Source organism: Bacillus rossius, chromosome 1 (assembly GCF_032445375.1).
Source record: "Bacillus rossius redtenbacheri isolate Brsri chromosome 1, Brsri_v3, whole genome shotgun sequence".
NCBI lineage: Eukaryota > Metazoa > Arthropoda > Insecta > Phasmatodea > Bacillidae > Bacillus > Bacillus rossius.
Window position 1 is genome coordinate 127,925,970 of NC_086330.1, and position 20,125 is coordinate 127,946,094.

General features: G+C 35.4%; 1 protein-coding gene across 9 annotated transcripts in view; it reads left to right on the top strand.

Annotated features, from left to right (window-relative positions):
- Window positions 1-20,125, top strand: part of LOC134545685 (ecto-NOX disulfide-thiol exchanger 2-like) — a 114,627-nt gene that overhangs the window by 2,791 nt on the left and 91,711 nt on the right. For 2 of the 9 annotated variants that reach the window (XM_063388628.1, XM_063388629.1), the window contains exon 2: window positions 7,511-7,825. In XM_063388628.1, coding sequence (XP_063244698.1) covers window positions 7,511-7,825 — 315 coding nt within the window. Of the gene's footprint in view, window positions 1-973; window positions 1,457-1,485; window positions 1,511-7,510; window positions 7,841-20,125 lie in introns of those variants that run through there. The other 7 variants (XM_063388625.1, XM_063388626.1, XM_063388622.1 and 4 more) reach the window with 6 other exon arrangements.

Consider the following 20,125-nt stretch of genomic DNA (forward strand, 5'->3'; position numbering starts at 1 on the left):
ACAATAAAAACATGATTTCAGTAAAAAAAACAAAAATAAACAAAAAAGAAAACAAGTGAGCGAGTCAGTACTCGCCAGTGATGTGTAACCATCTAACCTCAGTAATGAGCAAACTCTGTGTGTTCTTATGTTGTTTGTGTTGCAAATAAACTTATAATACAAAACTCCAACACAAAATTTAATCTAGAATTCTTTAAAATAATGCTGAGCGTGATAAATAAACTGTCGGTAAAAGGTTTGTATCACTTATGCAAATTTATACAGCATATGCCTAAATCCTTGGCATGATTCTGTAAAAATTAATCGAAAGATACTAGACATACCTAACAAACACTTGTGATATAACAAACAAGATTTTAAAATGTATATGGAGGAAAAATGAAAAGTCATAATTTGTTTGTAGTGATATTCAAGTTATGTCCAGGATCTTTTGATGTACTAGATTAAAAGAAAACAGCAAGCATCATGTACTACAGATTCAATGTATAAAAGATCATGCCATCAGGATGAAGGGATAATTTTGATGATGATTATCAAACTGTTAAATAAAATAGTCTCTTTTCAAATTCCAATATTTCTGAATACTAATCACACATACTTTCTGTGTCTGCCGCTATAATTTGCTGCCTGAATCGTAAATATTTCTTGCCACCATCAAACGCAGATAGCAATTAGCAGCATGAAACAAGCAGAAATTTTAAACTGTTAGAAATGGCTCTGATAAAACATCGGCTTTAAAACTGATTTTCGACAAGTAATTTTTTTTTAAAATACTGCCCATCTTGTTAAAAAAAACTAAAAGGTTAATGTTATAAAGTTTCTACACACATTAATAGTTATACTTATATGGCAGTACTAAAATTTTAACCAGAAACAATTTAAAATGCATATTATAATATTAAGTATTTGTATATTTGTATTTGCTTAAACAACTGAAATCAGTCTATACATGCTTCTACAAACAAACCTTAACTATGCAAAAGAATGTCTGTCTTGTGTTATGTATGGTTTAATTATTTAATTGGTTTGTGGTACCTAATTAGTCTATGTGAAGTTGTTTCTGATGTTTCATGCTTCCTGCCGAAGTTTGTACAAAATCTATGCAGGCATGTAAAGCAATAAATATGTATATCAATAATTTGATTTAGTATAAATAAAATTCACTTAATATTTTCTTTATGCCTCAACACTGGGATGTTTATTATCCTTTATGACAGAAAGTGCTGTCTTGGTGCATCCGTGCCAGCTGTTATCAGAACTGTAACGTTGCGTCAGTTTTCGTGATAGTTGCGTAGCTGCAGGAAGAGGTTCCATATCATAGCGGAAGTGCTGGAGCCCCAGCTGTGTTCATCAGCTAGCACTGTCTTGAGTGTGATCATGGGTACACAGCGTTTCTTCATACTTTGTGGGCCACGGGTTAGTGGCCACTACATTGACGTTGCTGCCATTAAATATGGTAAAACAGATGTGAAGCAAGAAGCTCGTAAATGAGGGTGTGAAATGCCAAGGGGTACAAGTGACTTTTAAAAAAATTTGTTAAATGTGGTGTACAGTTATTGGTGTCAAAGGGTTACAAGTAAATCAGGGTAGCTACTGTTAATGAAAGTCCTAAAGATACAACAAACTTTTTAATTTCCAGCAACTGTTTGCTAACTAATTTTTTTTTTGATGCCGCCTCACTTTATAGTCGCACTAGAAATTTAAATCTGAAAATGTTTAAGGTTTTTTTTATGTAAAAATCTGTAGGTTACTGGGAACCAGAAAATTTTGTATTGCAATTGCTCTTATTTAATTTTGGTTATGTGTGTAGATTTAAAAATCACAGTTAGTTGATAAAATTAGTAAAAAATTTGTTTAAAGGTTTTGAAAATAGTCATGAAATTGGTTTAGGTACAAGGTATTTGTAGATATTAGTCCAGTCAAATGGTGGTTTTCCCTAACAAAATTGCTGAAGATATTTTCTCAGTGGTTTTGTGTTTTTTTTGAGGTGCTGAATCCAAATTCCAAGTTTTTTGTTTATATCTTAAAAAAAACTGCATACAAAATTAAAGTAGACCAAATTTTCTACAAAATACACTATTCAACCTTGATTTTTGGATAAGCGATTTCAGTGCTAGATCATGCTGAAAAACAGCAATTTTTTGGACCTTCTGTGAAAACTTAAAAAATGCCCACTTCCACCCCCTACAACTTGAAAAATAGACATGTTTTCAACCAAAACCCTTATACACGTGAAAGTACACGAAATTGCCTACAAGGACGTCTTTAACATTCAATTTTCTCATAAGGGGAGAGGGAGCGAAGTGAAAATTACGAAAAATGCCTTCTGCGCAATACAACCAAAAGGACCCCTTCCACCTGTCTATCGCTGATCGGCGCTATACTTTTGCTGTATTACACTTGAGAGAGGTAGTTTTGATTGAATTGATGGCAAGGCATATTTGATGGAAATATTATCAAATCATATTTATAACATATTAGGTACATCACACTAAATATAAAGCTGATTATGAAATCGGTATGTACAAATGCACATCTGCCATGAAATGAGTGAAAGACAATCCCAGAATTGGTTTCTTACTTTGAGTAGGTTCTCCATTTGGACGAGAAAGAAGGCATTTAGTGTTATAACATGGTTACAAAGGACAGATAAGTTGTATAGTGAAGGAAGTATCAATGTATGAAGAAATACCTGATGCCATGGGCACAGTTATATAAGTCAACCCTGTTTGGTTGTTTGTGGCCTAGGCAATGTTTCTTGGGCACTAGAAGGTCCAGGTAAAGGGTCTTGGGCAATAGAAGGCCTGGGTAAGGGTCAGGGGCTGTGGATGGTCCAGGCTGAACAGCGAGTTGTTGCTGCTCAACTGAAAAAATTGAAATAGAATGATTTGTGTTATGATAAAAAAATACTTAGTAAAAATTTATAATGCTACAAAATTTTACATGAATTGGTACCCTCTGTTGCCTCAGATGCTTCAAGGAGTGGTACTGCAAGGGGCTCGTCCAGGTCGTCTTCCTCTTCTATATCCACATTGTCGTCATTGTTGGAGCATGACCCTTCACGTTGCTGACACAGTTTTGTGAGGAACAGTCCTCCTCGCCTACTCCCTCAGTTACCGTAGCAATCTGTCTTGCACTTGCAAGATATGGGCTGAAGAAGCCTCTCAGAAGCGGGTAGTTTCAGTGTGCTTAGGTCATTGATGTGAACAGAAGCTACGCCGACATCATTCTTTTCAAAGTGTTTCAGTGGTACCTACGGTTCCTAAGCTTCCAAAAAATTGTGCTATGGTACATCCTTCAGCCATGCTACCTTTTGACCTGGGACAACAAAAGTTTTTGGGGTGACACATCAGATACCTCCCATTCTGTGGAATGTATTTCATCCATTCAGAGTTTTAATGTTGAAAACATCATTGTCATAGACCATCCGGCAAAGTGCATGTTGGTTAACAGCCAGGAGAGAGCGTATAATTCATGACAATTCGAATTGAGTTGCTTCTTCATTGTATGAGGAACAAAAACCCATGGAAGACAGAACATCTATCAATTTTCGAGGATTTTTTTTTGTAAAGAAATGTTGCTAAGCCGATTTGAAGAGGTGAGAGGAATGACGCCGGTGGAAATCACCTTCAATCTGCTCCATCAATTCTTCCTTGGTCAATTGACATTCCTCGTCACTGTTTTCTAGAAAACAGTAAAATACTTGCATACCATCTCCTGGTGGTCTGTCAACTTCATGGAGTGAGTTAGTGGGGGCTGATGCAGAGTCTTCATGCACAGAAAATAGTACTGCATCAGCTGCTAGCTGTACATGTTGTACTATACTTCGCTCAAATTCATTTTGGTTTCTTGCGAGCGTGAGCACATTTTCTCTAATGGCTAAGTTCCTCACAGGGTATACCAAATTATGTTTTGAAGGAGTCTTTTTGATTTGTTCTTGGCATAGTCCATAGGCACCTTTCCACACAAAAATCAGTGAAGTTTTAAAGGCAAAGTCAAGGATACTTGAATGCAGCGGTTTTGATTCAGGATTTTCTTGAGCCCTCTTCAAATAAGCAGCATTAGACTTTTCTGTCATGTAATTCTTGCTGCACTTATCGTGAACTTCAATTTCATTGTTTCTCTTAAATATTTAAAACTTACCATTCTTCTTTTCTTACCGGCTTGAATGAAAGATTTCAATCCTCTTCTCTCACAACGTTTGTCTGTGTCTCATCTATTAACAGTTTGTCACAAATTACAAATTCTGAACGAGACATTAATCACACACATAACAAAAACTAGAAAGGCCAATGTAAACTGAGCAAATATTGTAGCTTTAATGATTCTACCACTACACGTTGGTTATTCAGAGGTGACTAACCTACCACAAGAGAAGATGGATTGCAAGATGCTCGAAAGGGCTTGGAGGGTGGAATCTTGAAGGGATAATGTGAGCGACAAAGAAGTGAAAGGACCGCACAGTAAGGGGGAAGGGACTGGGTTATTGCGGAAAAGACAGACAGGCAAATGCACTTTACACCATCACGTTTTAGGAGGAGAGGTAGACTGTGTGAATGTGAAATTAAATAACCATTGCATTCTGTTCATATATTTAAGTTTGGAGTTTTTTTACATATAATATTATGCAAAATCATTTTCATTGAGTTAATTACTTTATTAACATTGAGACTTATCGCTCTGCTCACTGTTGCCAAGCAGATATTACGCAGATTGGCTGCCCCTAATATCTGGCCGCTGTAGGCCTGGGCCTAGTCAGCCTCAAGGCAAGTTAGCCACTGTTTAGGAGGGCGATTTTAATGTTCTTTCATGTGGTGTAAGAGTTTTTGTTGATAACGTGTATATTTTTTGTGTTTTTGGGGTGGGACTGGGCATTTTTGACGTTTTAACAGTAGGGCCAAAAAATTGCTGTTTTTCAGCACGCTCTAGAGCTGAAACCGCTCATCAGAAAATGAAAGTTGACTGTAGCATTATTAGGAAATTTTGTTTACTTTAGTTTTGAATAGAGTGGCCATCTTCGAAAAATGCGTAGTTTTCGAGATATAAGAAAAAAACTGTAAAAAAAGGAAAAAAATAGCATTTTCAGAAAATGATGAAATTGTCGCTTCTCACATCCTCTAAGTAATGTACTCTTCTGATGTGTTACATAGTTTTATTTCTATAACACATTATACATAGCGTATTTTAAATACACATCAAAACTACAGGTACCTATGCAAGACACGTGGAGGAGACGAAAATCTGTGTGGCAATAGGTCCAGAAATGCATTTGTTAATCAGTATAGCCATTGCAGTGGACAAGTAGGTAATGTGGAACGCTACATCGGCAGGTACACAACTAATCATGTGTATGATGTGTTGTGTTACAAACATATTGTCACAGATAATGGATCAAGGGTATTGAATTTAGTATGGTAATTGCTCTAATGATAAACAGAAGCATTTCTAGGTTCTTATATTTTTAACAAACCTGAAATAAAATGTAACCTTTTACTAACTACTAGCTCACTTGGTTCAAGAAATGACCTGACATTGTCAAATTATAAAATCAGAAATATTTAAGCTACATGAAGTTAAATTTATTGTATGCTGTGGCTAACTTCTTAATTGAAGTCAGGTTGAGTACCGGTAGGTACCTACATGTTTCAATATCATTACTTACACTCTTGAACATTGTTGTCCAACTCTATTCAGTAGAAGATACCAAATGATATACAGGAAATAAATTTAAGTTAGTTATAAAATTACTATTTGTGAGTAGAAACATACTTTAAATATGTATTCATAGGAAAAAAAAATGTTAGTGTACAATGGAAGTAGCAATTCAAATGCTGTGCTAATTTTCTTACAATTTACACATTCTAGAGAACATATTCAACTAGATTGCTTATGCTAACAATAGATACAATGGTACGTAATATTATGTTCTGCAAAGCCTAAAATATTTAATATGTTACAAACAGTAGGGAATGTATTGTATACATCAACTCCGTGCAGTTCATCAACTCCATGGCCAGGACATTCCATGGAGTTGATGAAATGGTGTTAGTAGTTAGATTTTTAGGTTAGGAAGACATTGTTTTATATTTTACAAGTATTCTTTCTTTGCTTTTAATTAACATTAATCTGGATGCTTTCAGCAATTAATTACCTACTATTCAGAGAGCATGGAGTTGATAGGTAATAAACCTTCTCACTTAAAATCTCATTTCAAATAACTTAATCCTACTAAATCACTCACTACCACCAGAGAATCGCTTTTCCACATGACACATAATGGCTTAATCTATGGAACTGTTGCAATTAAAACATTGTTGCCAATGCAATCTTGTGATTTTTTTTACAATTTCTTGTTTTCTATGGAGTTGATGGCTACTTTGGGAACAGAACTAGATACATTATAAAGAGTAGGCCTACCACAAAAATTTAGTCCATGGAGTTGATATTTCAATAACTTTAAGGGTTTCATTAATTCTAATACAGATCATATTCATATTTTGTAAAATGGCACATATTTAAAAGATTACATTGAAGTTAAGTTATATAAAAGCTGTAAATTTACTCAATATAATAAGACTAAAGTAGTTGGTTTCATCAATTGTCCCTTTTTCTGAGAATAACCCATATATGACAACTATGCAGAGAAACTGTGTTTTAAAACACACCATTGGGTGTCTAGGACTCTGCTGCATTTTTTTTTACCTTATAGTTTAAGTGTGGACACCCAGACTGCCAGCTAGTTGTGTGTCCACAAGTTTTCTATTCGCTGAATCCGCCGGAGGAGGGATGATGTACTGGGTAAAAATAGTTTTACTGAAAAATAAATAATTATCAATGTAGTATTTTTTAACTCACTAAAATGATTGGCTCTTGATTGGAATTCTTGATCACTTGAGTATAAAAATGTTCAAAAGTTGATGTGATAGAGGGGCCTACTTAATGAGGGGTATATTTGTGTTGGTGAGGCAGGATGACAAGTGTGACGTTTGCTGTTGCTTCTAGCGCAGGTTCGCCTTTAAGTGCAAGGCTGTTGACTGGCGAACAGTCTTATCACTGTGCATAGGACTACTATAAGACTTATGTGGTAACCATAACAGTATATGACCGGAGAAATGGAGATAAAGGTGTAATGAAAGGTACTTGAGTCAGCCTAGAATCTCTACCAGATGTTTCATGCCTAAACATTATTTTGAAAATTTGCATTTCAGCCATTTTCACTTTTCTAAAAGCACTGTTTTAAAACAAAATATGAAAATAGAAAAATTCATCTGCCCTTACCACATTCTTAAATGCTTTTTGTAAACAGACACCATTTTAATAACATATTTAGTTTTCAAATCTGTCAGTTTTTTCCAAAGATCTGCACACTGTGTATGCCCAGGAAGGCAGGGCCCTTAATCAGTGTGCAGTGGGGGTTATTAGAGATGTGTGCAACCCAGAGAGGACACTGTGCTTATTATGCTCTGTATGGTGGATGCTCTGATGTTCAGTATCGCAAATTAACTTGCAGATCCACCGCCGCCACCTCCGCCCATCAACCCCATGCAGATGGGCATGATGGCACCCCAGCAAGGGATCGGCATGACCGCGCCCATGATGACCCCACAAGGTTTCATGCAGCCGGCGCCGCCCGGCACGCAACAGCAACAGCAGCAGCAGCAGCAGCAACAACAGCAACAGCAGATGCAGCAGCTACAGCAGATGCAGCAGCTGCAACAAATGCAGCAGATGCAGCATATTCAGCAGAGCATGATGAACCCGGCAATGAATGATGCGCCACTCGAGTTCAACATGAACAAGAACAAGCCTCCCATGCCGATCCCAGGTGCGTATGCAGAATGTAAGTTTCTTTCAAGTATTTAAAGCTGAAGTTAAATTTTAATTGCTGTATGAAAATTCATTTTATATTTTGGCTTATTTTTATTTGTAATAAGTAATTTTGTTTTTGAAGTGCAAACTTCTATAGGAAGGTTTGGATAGGGAGTAAATTCATTAAGTCGTCATCGACATGGTCACGTGACGTGAATGTATAGATATATATGTATACTAGATAATGCCCGGCATGCGTTGCAATGCCTCAATCAATTTTTTTTGTAATTTTTTAAACGTATACTAAGCATCTCTCTTTATATATCTAATTCTCTATCTCTCTATGTATATCTCTATAACTCTCTCTATCTTTCTATTTATATCTCTATCTCTCTATACATCTTTCTAGCGGACCCGACAGACATTGTCCTGTCCAAATGTACTTTTTGTGAGATATGGATATGGCGGTAAGTATTTCTACGCTGGACATTTTGTATCTTCTCATTATACATACCCCTCCTCTTGGGCAGGCCACTGCCGTTACCAAAAACCTTTCCCATGGTTACGCAGAAGGCAACAACAATGCAAAAGCCCGTTGCCATGGAGGCTAATTATCAACAATGCTTAGTTTTTTTTTGCTTTTAAAGTGTGTTTTTTTAGTTTTTCTTAACTCAGAATCGAGATAAAATATCCAATTGTGAATCTAAACCATCCTCGAATCCCCGTGAACTCACACACAAAATTTCATCAAAATCGCGTACAAACAGACACACAGTAAAAGTACTGTTTTATTATAGTAAGATAGATAGATTATTCTTACATGTTCGCATCCATGCAGTATATGAAAAATCAGCATGCATAGCCCCACACCTATAACTATACGTATCTGCTGCCCACGACTTTTTCCGCATGAAATTTTGTATTATCTTGCACCGTTTAGAAATTTAAACATTATAACATAACAGTTGATACAGTTGTAGTAGTTTTCTTATGTTCAAAAATGATAATTTTTCTCACCTCTATTTCAGTCTTTGCAATAAAAATATGTTACTACCTAAATTTTGAGTAAATATGTTTCTACTTTCAAATGTAATGACGGAAAGACACTTCATAAAATGTCTTTGTAAACCACATTTACTGTTTTTTCCGTCTTGAGCTAGAATGTAAAGATTGTCTGCATTACTGACCCGCGAGCAAGCTACATACATTTCAGAGAGAGAGAGAGAGAGAGTGAGAGAAAGACACCTTTTGAATGTCTATCTAACTAATTTTTTTATGAGAGCATATTTTCATTAAATAAATCATGAAATCATTCAACGATAAAAGCTGTTTATTTAATTAAGCGGACGGGTTCGCTCCAAGGAGAAAATTGACGCGGCGAGACCTTGTGGACATAGAGAAATGACACACACTCACTATTTGTATGGCTATGAAACATGATTTTTTTCTGCAATTTAAAATGTAACATACAAAAAGGGTATTGAAAATTGAAACAAATATGGCGACACTATAAACTGTCAGGATCTTTATTTTTTTCTTACTCTCTACTTAGTTCCTTACAATAGCAAAACTTAATGGCTTCTAATAATGCGTTGAAATTTTTGCTTTTAAAGCGTGTTTTTTTAGTTTTTCTTAACTCAGAATCGAGATAAAATATCCAATTGTGAATCTAAACCATCCTCACTATTTGTGTGGCTATGAAACATGATTTTTTTCTGCAATTTAAATTTTAATATACAAAAAGGGTATTGAAAATTGAAACAAATATGGCGACACTATAAACTGTCAGGATCTTTATTTTTTTCTTACTCTCTACTTAGTTCCTTACAATAGCAAAACTTAATGGCTTCTAATAATGCGTTGCAATTTTTGCTTTCAAAGCGTGTTTTTTTTTAGTTTTTCTTAACTCAGAATCGAGATAAAATATCCAATTGTGAATCTAAACCATCCTCGAATCCCCGTGAACTCACACACAAAATTTCATCAAAATCGGTCCAGCCGTCTAGGAGGAGTTCAGTGACATACACACGCACACAAGAAATATATATATAAAGATACTCAGTGGTGTGCGCGCAGCCAGTACACGTCTTCAGTCCCTGTACATCACTGCTGTACATATGTGAATTGAATGTGTGTATACAGTGTTCAAATTGTGTATTTGTTTAATTTTTATTTTAAATCTTAAGTATATGATTACTGTGCAGTAAAAAGTGAGTATAAAATATATTAATATTCTCATATAGATATTTAGTTTGAATAAAGAAGAAAACAGTCTTTGTAGCAATATAACCTAAAAATTAAGATCATCATTATTTATGTTTTTAATAGCTACAATTACTATGCAATGCGTATTTTATAGTAATTTAGGAGTTATTTTACTAACGTGATAAAACAAATTTGTTGTGTGATAATATTTTTTCCTAAAAATTGCTAAAAAGTCTCTGATTTTTATCAAAAAATATTTTCTTATGTTACACAATTATATTTTACAAAGTTAGTATTTCTTATTTCAAATTATATTTGTATTTTCTTAATTCTATTATTAATAATAGTTACTTTTATTATTATTAATAATAATTCTAAAATTTGAAATTTAAGAAAAAATGTTGTGTACATTATATTGTTATTCTCTCTAAATATCTATTTTTAATATTTTTTTATATCCTCGCTTTTGTGTGGAAAACAGAGTCTTTGTAGCCATATAACCTAAAAATTAAGAACATCATTATTTATTATTTTTAATACCTACAATTACTTTGCAATGTATATTTTATAGTAATTTAGGAGTTATTTTACTAACGTGATAAAACAAATTTGTTGTGTGATAATATTTTTTCGTAAAAATTGCGAAAAATTTTTCACTCCTGTCGGCATTCCTCATGACTGCTTTGAAATATATATTTTTATTTATTTACTTACTGCCAGCCAACAGACTTAGTCCAAAACAGGCTGGTACTATAAAAATACAAAACATTCAAAACAAAAACATTTGACATAAAAAAGATGATAATACCACTAAATGAAAAGAGATATCGGTACTAAAAAAAAAGATTGTATTGAAATAAAAAAAATTACCTACAATACTATCTGTGATTATGGCAATATTAAATAATTATAATAGTAGTAGATGACATATTAGTAATACATATTAAACAACTCTGGCTGCTTTCTAGGCTGACAGAGCAAGGTTCAGTTGAGGCGTCGTAGCAGCCCCCTTTGTCGAGAAGCTGCCCACTCCTTCCCTTAAACCATGTTCCCTGTGACAGCTGCCCATCCTTTTTTCTTTGCAGCATTGCATTTATTTAATCCATAAGAAAAAAAAAAAATAGCTAGGTAGGACATAATGTATGAGGTTTCATGAAAGGATTAGACAAAACCACATTAATGATTTTAAATGATATGATAGTGATTATGTGAACATGGCATTTGTATGGCTGTTGAATAAAATTTTTCAAATATGATTTTAAAAATTTAATTAGTATTTTTTCTAAACATTTCCGTTATGAGTTCTAAACTAAAGATCCACATTCTAATTTATATCTTCTAAGGGCATATTAACTGTAGCATATTTAGTAATAAACCTAAATGTGACTGAGATGTTTTATGAATTTGACTGTCAGTGTGGCGATGAAAAAATAATTTTTAATCCAAGAGCTCTCCAAGATTATATATTTCGGTTACAAGCTTAATTTCAGTATCGTTTAGTAAATAAGTGTTTAAATTTAAATAATTGTTTGTTTTCTTATAAATTCAATAACAAATTTTTTTGTAGTTAATGACATGGCATTTACTTCACATCATTTAAAATTTATTTGATGTCTATTAGCAGTATGACATTAGCATAATTCTTGTAGGGACAACCTAACTGTTTCGAAATTTGAGTAAAATTTAGTATGATTTTTGTTGTAAATGTTATGAATACAGTAGAAGCTCTCATATCCAACCATGACGGTATTGGTTTTCGCTCTTCTCTCAGTGAAATTAAACAAGGTTATATTTATTTCTGCCACTTTATTCACCTCCTACCCTTTGCACTGTTCTTATTTACACAACACACCCATGTCCACTTCGCTTGTTCCTTTCCATCCCCCCCCCCTACCACCACAACATACCAAAAATTCCCATGGAGAAACAAAGCAGATGTTGAATTTAACTATTTAACATTCTCCCCATAAATTTAACTTGCAACAATGTAAGCAAACATTAGACATCAAATTTAACCATGAATTTTTCTACCAGACTTCTATAACAACCTACTGTCACAGCTTTGGTAAATACATCGGCCAATTGACGTTCAGTAGGACAGTACACCAAGTTAATGCCCTCAATTACACGTTCACAAATGAACTTAAATCTTACATCAATAGGTTTAGATCTTTTGAAAACACTGTCATTCTTAATCATCCTTATTGTACTTTGATTATCAACATTAAAATTCACTTGTGTTACCTCATCAATTAGCTCCTTATATAGAGATTTCACAAACAACATTTCCTTAACACAGTTACTTGCTGCAATAAACTCACCCTCTGCTGTACTCAGTGATATAACAGGTTGGCATTTTGTGGACCACGAAATTGGGCCTCCTGCATACATGATGATGTGTCCTGACTTGCTTCTTCTGGATATATGTATCACTGGCATAATCTGCGTCACTGTAAGCTTCCATACATGTGTTGTTGTCCCGTGAGGAATACTGCAGCCCTAGATCTTGAGTACCTTGTAAATATCTAAAAATTCTTTTGACACTTTGAACATCTTCCATTGTTGGGTTATTGCTTTTCCTTGAGGCCATATTTACAGCTTAGGTTATCTCTGGCCTTGTTCTGTTAGACAAGTAGAGCAGACTTCCAACTGCTTCCCTATATGGGAACTTCACACTCCCATTTAGATTATCTTCGAGGAATTCACTCATTGGAACCGCAGGTGTTTTCACAGGTTTTGAGCTTTCCATATTAAATTTTTTAGTACCTTGGCAATGTAAGATCTTTGATGAAGACTAATGGATTCACTTGTATTGACAATTTCTATGCCAATGAATGTTTCAGGGCTGTTAGTTATTTTAACCTCAAATTCAGTCTGGAGCTTTGTTAGAATTTCATTTATTTTATTTTTATTTTTTGAGATCACTAGTTCATCATCAACCCAAATTGCTACAAACAAATTGGCTTCACTATTTTTAAAGACAGATTTGTCAGTAGTAAGTTTTTGCATTCCTTGTTCGTTAAGGAAATCAACAAACCTTTTGTTCCAGGCACGAGGTGCTTGTTTGAGTCCATAAAGGGCTTTTTTCAGTTTAACGACACTTCCAGTTGTACTTCCAAATCCTTCAGGCAATGACATGAATATTTCCTCTTCCAGGTCACCATACAGGAAAGCAGTTTTTATATCAAACTGTTTGAAGGACATTTCTTTACTTTTCCCATAAGCAATGAGTAGCCTTAATGTATTTACTGATACCACGGAGCTGAAAGTTTCATCATAATCATATCCTGCCTTTTGTTCACATCCTCTTACAACAAGCCATGGCTTTGCATCTATTGTCATCCTTGACACAAAACACCCATCTACTAGAGAGCAAGTTTTGCCGTTTCCCAACACAGCCTTCTAGCACAAATTCAAATGCTTCGTTTTTCTCCAGTGAAGATTTTGCTTCCTGAATTGCAGCCATCCACTCTTCCTTATCCTCACCAGAAACCACTTCTTGATAAGTCAGCATGACATATTCTTGCAAATATTGTGGCCTTGTCTTCTTCCGCCTTCCAAGTCCATTTTCATCGTATCTGAGAGTTCCAGTAAGTTCCTGACTGGGACCACAAGATGCCTTGTCAATTTGATTTGGGGAAAATCCATGAAAAGGTTCTTCGTTTTCTTCACAATTAGGACTCTGGGTATCCACCACACTCTCACCAAGGGTAAGGGTTTCAAGTTCTCCTTCATAATCCTCAAAAAAATTCTCATTCAATTTGATTTTGTTGTAAGAATTTTCCACATCAGTTACTGTAAGGCATTCATCAAAAACTACATCTCTCAAAATTTCAATTTGTCTCTTCCCCTCGTTCCACAGTCTATATCCAGTTGTTGAATATCCAATCATAACTAATTTGTTGCATCTCTCATCCAATTTCTTTACCTGTTTCACCTTCTTTGCATAGGCCTGTGCACCAAACAATCTTAAATTTGAAAGGTCGGGTTTTTTTCCAAACCACAATTCTGCAGGTGTTGACACAACTGTGACTGATGGGCTTCTGTTTAATATGTAGGTTGCGGTACGCAGAGCTTCTCCCCATAATTCTATCTTCATCCCAGAGTCAAACAGAAAAGCTCTAGTTTTCTCCATTAGCGTTCTATTTAGTCTCTCAGCTTTTCCGTTAAGCTGTGGAGTTGCCACAGGAGCATAGTCCATCATAATCCCCTTCTCCTGACTCCAGTCGTTGAAATCTCCAGAATTATACTCACCAGCCCTATCACATCTGATTTTGTGAACCTTGAGGTTCCATTTAGACTCTGCTTGGTGAACATAGGCACGGTTGGCTTCAAAAACATCAGATTTATTTTTTATCAAAGTCACCATAGCAAAATGTGTATAGTCATCCAAATATGTAATAAAATATTTGAACCCATCCCATGTGGTGTCTAGAGGTCCACACACATCTGTATGTATTACCTCCAGTGGTCTTATTGCCCGGTCTCTTTCTTTTGCAAAGGGGTTTCTTGTTTGTTTTGACCTCAAACATGTCACACACAGAGTTTCCCTCGCAAAAAAGTTCAGATGTTCTAATCCAGTTGACATCTCAGTCAATTTCTTCATGCTTTCAAAATTCAGATGTCCAAGCTTTTTATGCCATTCATTTATGTCGTCAGTTTGTTTACATTCTGATAAAAGAGGGTTTTCACAGTCAGTCATTTTTACACTATACAGCCCAACACTATCCTTGTAACCTATGATCTTAGTTCCACTCTTGGCTATTTCTACTCTATCCTCAGTAAACTTTACACCTCCATTTTCAGTACTTTTGTTCACTGACATTAAGTTCTTTGTCAACCCAGGCACATACAACACATCCTTCAACAGACACTCCGGATACTCTATGTCACCTTTAATCTCAGCATTTAGATTTTCATTTATTTTGGATGTCACAATTTCAGAGTTAATATCACTGGTATTAAACAACGAACAGCTGGTATTAATCATGTGTGAAGTAGGTACACCCCGAGTCCAATATCCATGCTCCATCATGGTTTTTATTACTTGCTTCAGTTAAGAATGCAACTTTGTATCCATCTTGTTTCACCGGTTTATTTCTGTTCTTAAAGTAACAGTTCTGTTCAGTGTGATTTTCTTTTCTACAAATTTTACACCCTTTTGGTTTTTGAACACAGTTCCTAGCAAAATGACCTCTATTATTACACCTATAACACACAATGTCCGTATCTACAGTCTTGAATGCAACATTGTCACATGAATTGGGGGGGGGGGGGGGGGGGGGGTACCGCTCATCTTCTGCTAACAACCTCGCAGTCAGGTTTGTGAGAGTCTTAGCACTCTTTGGAGTAGATTCCCAAGCAGTTAAAAAGTAATTAAATCGACCAGGTAATGACAATAGAATTTTCCCTATCATTGTCTCGTCATCAACTGTATGTCCTACACTTTTCAGTTTAACTGATATATTTTGAAGTTCTGAGAGGCCTGCCGCAACATTTTCAATTTTGTAATTGAATAAACTTTGAAGCAACAAACTTTTGTTTTGGCTACTGTCTCTTTCATAGATCGAGCACAGTTTCTCAAACATCTCTGGCGGTATCACAAGCCATAATGAATTGGATATTCCCTTTGTCAACCGTTGTGATAATATATTTTTGAGCCTTAGCATCCTTCTTAACCCACTCTTTATTCTTTTCATCTGCATCCTGTCCGGTATTAGTTATCACTTCATACAATTGAGCCACTTTAAGCAGCACACTTATTTGGAATTTCCACATACTAAAGTTTGAAAGACCTGTAAGCTTCTCTACATCTCCAAAATCATCAGATGCTGTAGCCATTTTCCTTCACGTGTTGCAGTTTCACACTTGACCTAAATCACTGAGAGCAACGTCCTGGGCCCATAACCTATTGGTTTTCGCTCTTCTCTCAGTGAAATTAAACAAGGTTATATTTATTTATGCCACTTTATTCACCTCCTACCCTTTGCACTGTTCTTATTTACACAACACACCCATGTCCACTTCGCTTGTTCCTTTCTGTTGTTATCCATCCCCCCTACCACCAAAACATACCAAACTTTCCATGGAGAAACAAAACAGATGTTAAATTTAACTTTTTAACAGACGGGACCGGGCCATGGTCGGAACGGCCAAAAGATGGATATCCGTAGGAGCAAAAAAACACCTTTCCCAGATATAAAGTATGTACAGTAATACAACTTTATTTGTAAAAATGTTGCTGTATACATTTCAAACATTTACTGTAGTTAAATTATAAATGAGAAGTTGAATACAATGTTAGAATACCTTATTTAAAGAATTCAGTAATGGGTTTTTGTTTCAGTTTTGTCAATCTTGATTTTGCGGAAGTGTCCCTCCACTTTTTTGCCCACAATATATCCATTGGGGTTGCTTCTGGACGTTGCTCGATGTATTTCAGCGCAACTTCAAAGGCATCAGCAGCAGAATGACTCACTACGTTGTCACTGGCTGTTTCGTCTTCATCCGAGTCAATTTCTTCCTCGGCATTGTTGTTCACAACAGCAATGATTTGGTCGTCATTGAGATCTCAGCCTCAACAAGCCACTCTTGTACATCTGTCATCTGGAGATCATGCTGAAACATTTGTTGATTTTGTAATGTTTCTCTTGTGTCTGTCTCAACTTCTGTTTCTGTTGAGGTCGGCTCATGATCAATCTCAGGTTGTTCTTGTTTCAATGATGGCCAAATTTTTTTCCAAGCCTTCTGAAGGGTATTTTTAATAATTTCGTCCCAAGCTGCAGCAACGGTGTAGATAGCGTATTTATGTTTAAAATTTTCATTGCCTCAAAAAGGTTAAATCCTTCTTCTGTTTTGTCCAACAAAGAGGACATTTTTTCTTCTGTATCTTCTCTTTAACCACTCAGTGACTCCCTGATCCATGGGTTGTATTAAAGATGTCACACGGGACTGTAAAAATATAGCCTTGATGTTTCCTTTCTTTAGTTCACATTCAGAGGGGTGACTGGGAGCATTATCTAAGAGCAAAACAGCACGAGCAGGTAAATTTTTAGACTTTTAAATGTTTTTTTACTGCAGGGACAAATTTATTGAAAAACCACTCCTTAAACAATGCAGCTATACATACAAGCAGATGATTGATTCAGATAGTAAACTGGAAGTGTTGCCATGTTTAGATTTTTAAATGCTCTTGGCTTCTTGGATTTTCCTATGATGAACAACGGCATTCGTGGCATCCGTTGGCATTGCTACAAGTTGCAATTGTGAATATGTTTTAGCAAGCTTTGTTCTAACACAGGTTCATTTTTAGCAGCAAGAGTGGTTTTTGGAAGCATTTTGTAATTTAGGCCCATTTCGTCTACATTGTAGAATTGTTCAGGTATAAGATTCTGTTCTGTAACAAACTGCTCAAATTTATACAAATTCTCCAGCAGCATAATCATCAGCTGAGAGTTTTTCCCCTGCAATTATAACGTCATATTCCATGACACAACTTCCATTTATGAAGCCACCCTTCGCTAGCGCAAATATTTTCTAGATCACCTCCCAACTTTTCATATAATTTTATGGTTTTTACCTTTACGATGGGGCCTGAATAAGGTGTTCCCTTGCGCCTTTCCTGACAAAACCAAACCCATAACGCTTCATCCATAAGTTCAAGTTTTGGTGTTTCAACATTTTTCTACTTTTTAACTCATGATCTGTCTCAACTGTCATTGAGTACGCTTTCAAATCTTTACGGTTCTTTTTCCAATCTTTGACAGTAGTCACCCCTACACCCAACTCAGAAGCTAGCTTAATAAAAGATTCACCTTGGTCCAATCTTTTAACCCCACAATAAAGCTATGCGTAGTCGTAAATAAACACAAACCATATTGACGTTAAAAAACAGAACAGTGGAAGATCATAGTACGAGCACATTCTACACCAACAATCACGCTGAACTGACAGTTTGCGACACAAACATGTAGATGCATTACTTTTTCAAGTCTGAACAGGCTCGCCAACCACGGAGACCAGGTTGGATATCCGGAATAGTCAGTTGTGGGAAGGTCGGATATGAGGGGTTCTACTGTAATTTGGTTTTATATGCCACTTGTTTTTGTCAAAATGGAGGACACTTCAAATTACTTATTTGCAGTGGTGTAGCAAGATATTTAAAAATAGGCACTCACAACAGAGCAGGTTTATAAAGAATTAATAGACCAGAGGTATCTGGGTTTCTCCTATTATAAAAAAAAATTAAAAACATTAAGCTTAAATAATTCTACAAATTGACCATATTCCCACACGTTATTCCTGTGCTTAATATTTACATTATTTTTATATGATTTTTGCTGGGAGGATGAGTATAGGATGTTTTACAACTCTTACATTATTCATTTGGTAATAAAAATTGTGATTTTAGAGTTTTATGGAAGGATTTTACATCTGGTATTGTATCATTGCTATAAAACACATTGTTGAATAATCTCTTCCACTTTCGGCCCAGAGTTGATATAAAACCCTTTTAAAATAATTAATTTGGAATTTCACATATTGTTACCTGTCAATTTGGATCAGTAAGCATTTCCTTATTTATCTTTTGGTACAAGCTATGCAGTTGTTATTTTTTTAGGGTTTTAAATTAAGCAGTAGTAATAATAACACTACCACAAACTGTGATTCAACTATAACATTCAAGTGCCAGTACTGCCACAACCTTGCGTTAAATTTTAACTAAATAAATAAGTCCAAATACCCATTAGTGCTTTCAATTAGCGTATAAACATTTAATCCAATGCTTATTTTTTTCAGTGAAACAATATAATTATATACTACTCATACCAAGCATCGCAAATCTTAACGACTTTAAATTATCATCTGTATAACTACATGTAGTTCTTTAATTTTTCTCCCCTCTCCTCGCACATTCTTCACTGCACCCAGATTGAATGCTGGCAAAGGCTATGGTACTGAATACATTGCCATTGCAGAAGGCTGCACTTCCCACTTATTTTTGGAATGTTTTTTATTATAATTATTATATTTTAAGTATTAAAATATTAATATAATATAATAATTATATATATTTTTGACTGTTTTCAGGTTTCAGATATAATATAGCTGAATTTCTGTATGCAGATGTGTTTAAAGTCATTGTAGACAGTTAAACCAACCTTCAGTTATGTATATGGATATCTGAATGAATTAAAAATGATATGTGTACATATTTTAATAAAAGCCCGTAAAAGTTATTTTTACCCATTTCAGCATGTTGGCTGGGTTAAGAGGTAGCTGAATATAGGTTTTGTGTATTTTTTATTGTATTTTTATTGGATAGTTTGTGTTACTGTCATTATTGATTGTATTCACAAAAAAATAGTTTTTGCTAACAGAGCAAGAGAGACAGGTGATACCCGGAAGTGTGGGAACTAGAGCACAAATGTATAATCAGTTCAGAATTAGAAAGAGACTAAGAAGGGAAAATCCCTCGGGGTTTTGTGTGTGTGTGTGTTGGTGTGTGTGTGTTGGTGTGTGTGTGTGTGTGTGCGTGTGCATGCGTGCGTGTGCATGCGTGCGTGCATGTGTTTGTGGATATGTGCGTGCATGCACGTTTGAGTTTGAGTTCGCTAACACGTGCACAGTTTTTCTAGTTTGCATCTTGTGCCTTAATTAGGTGATCTTGTAAAGTATTTTTAAAGCTTGTTTGTCAGTGGTTGTGGGGCACATGTAAATACCTCTCTCCTTTGTGGATGGAGATAGTTCATTCAGTAGTATTTTGCTCATCATAGTACTGAAAGGTTGTGTCTAGCAATAGTTGTGGTCTGGGCTCTGCAAAGAATTCTTTTTGTACATTGAAAATATAATTTGTTGACTAAAATCATCAGTAAAAGCCCACAACAAGGCAAACATGAGTCATTTCGTTGTATTTCCGAGTTTGAAGTACTTTGGTTGTATTGTGTGTTGTTGACGCCCCCGCAAGCCCCTAGGGAGCGTCGTGAACCGCGTAAAATTGCCGGGAATTACCTGGTATAGTGTATCGCCATCCGACATATCAGCAAAATAAGTTACGGCACACAGTTCACCCAAACCTCTCGGCATTCAACGCGGGTATAGAAAATATCAG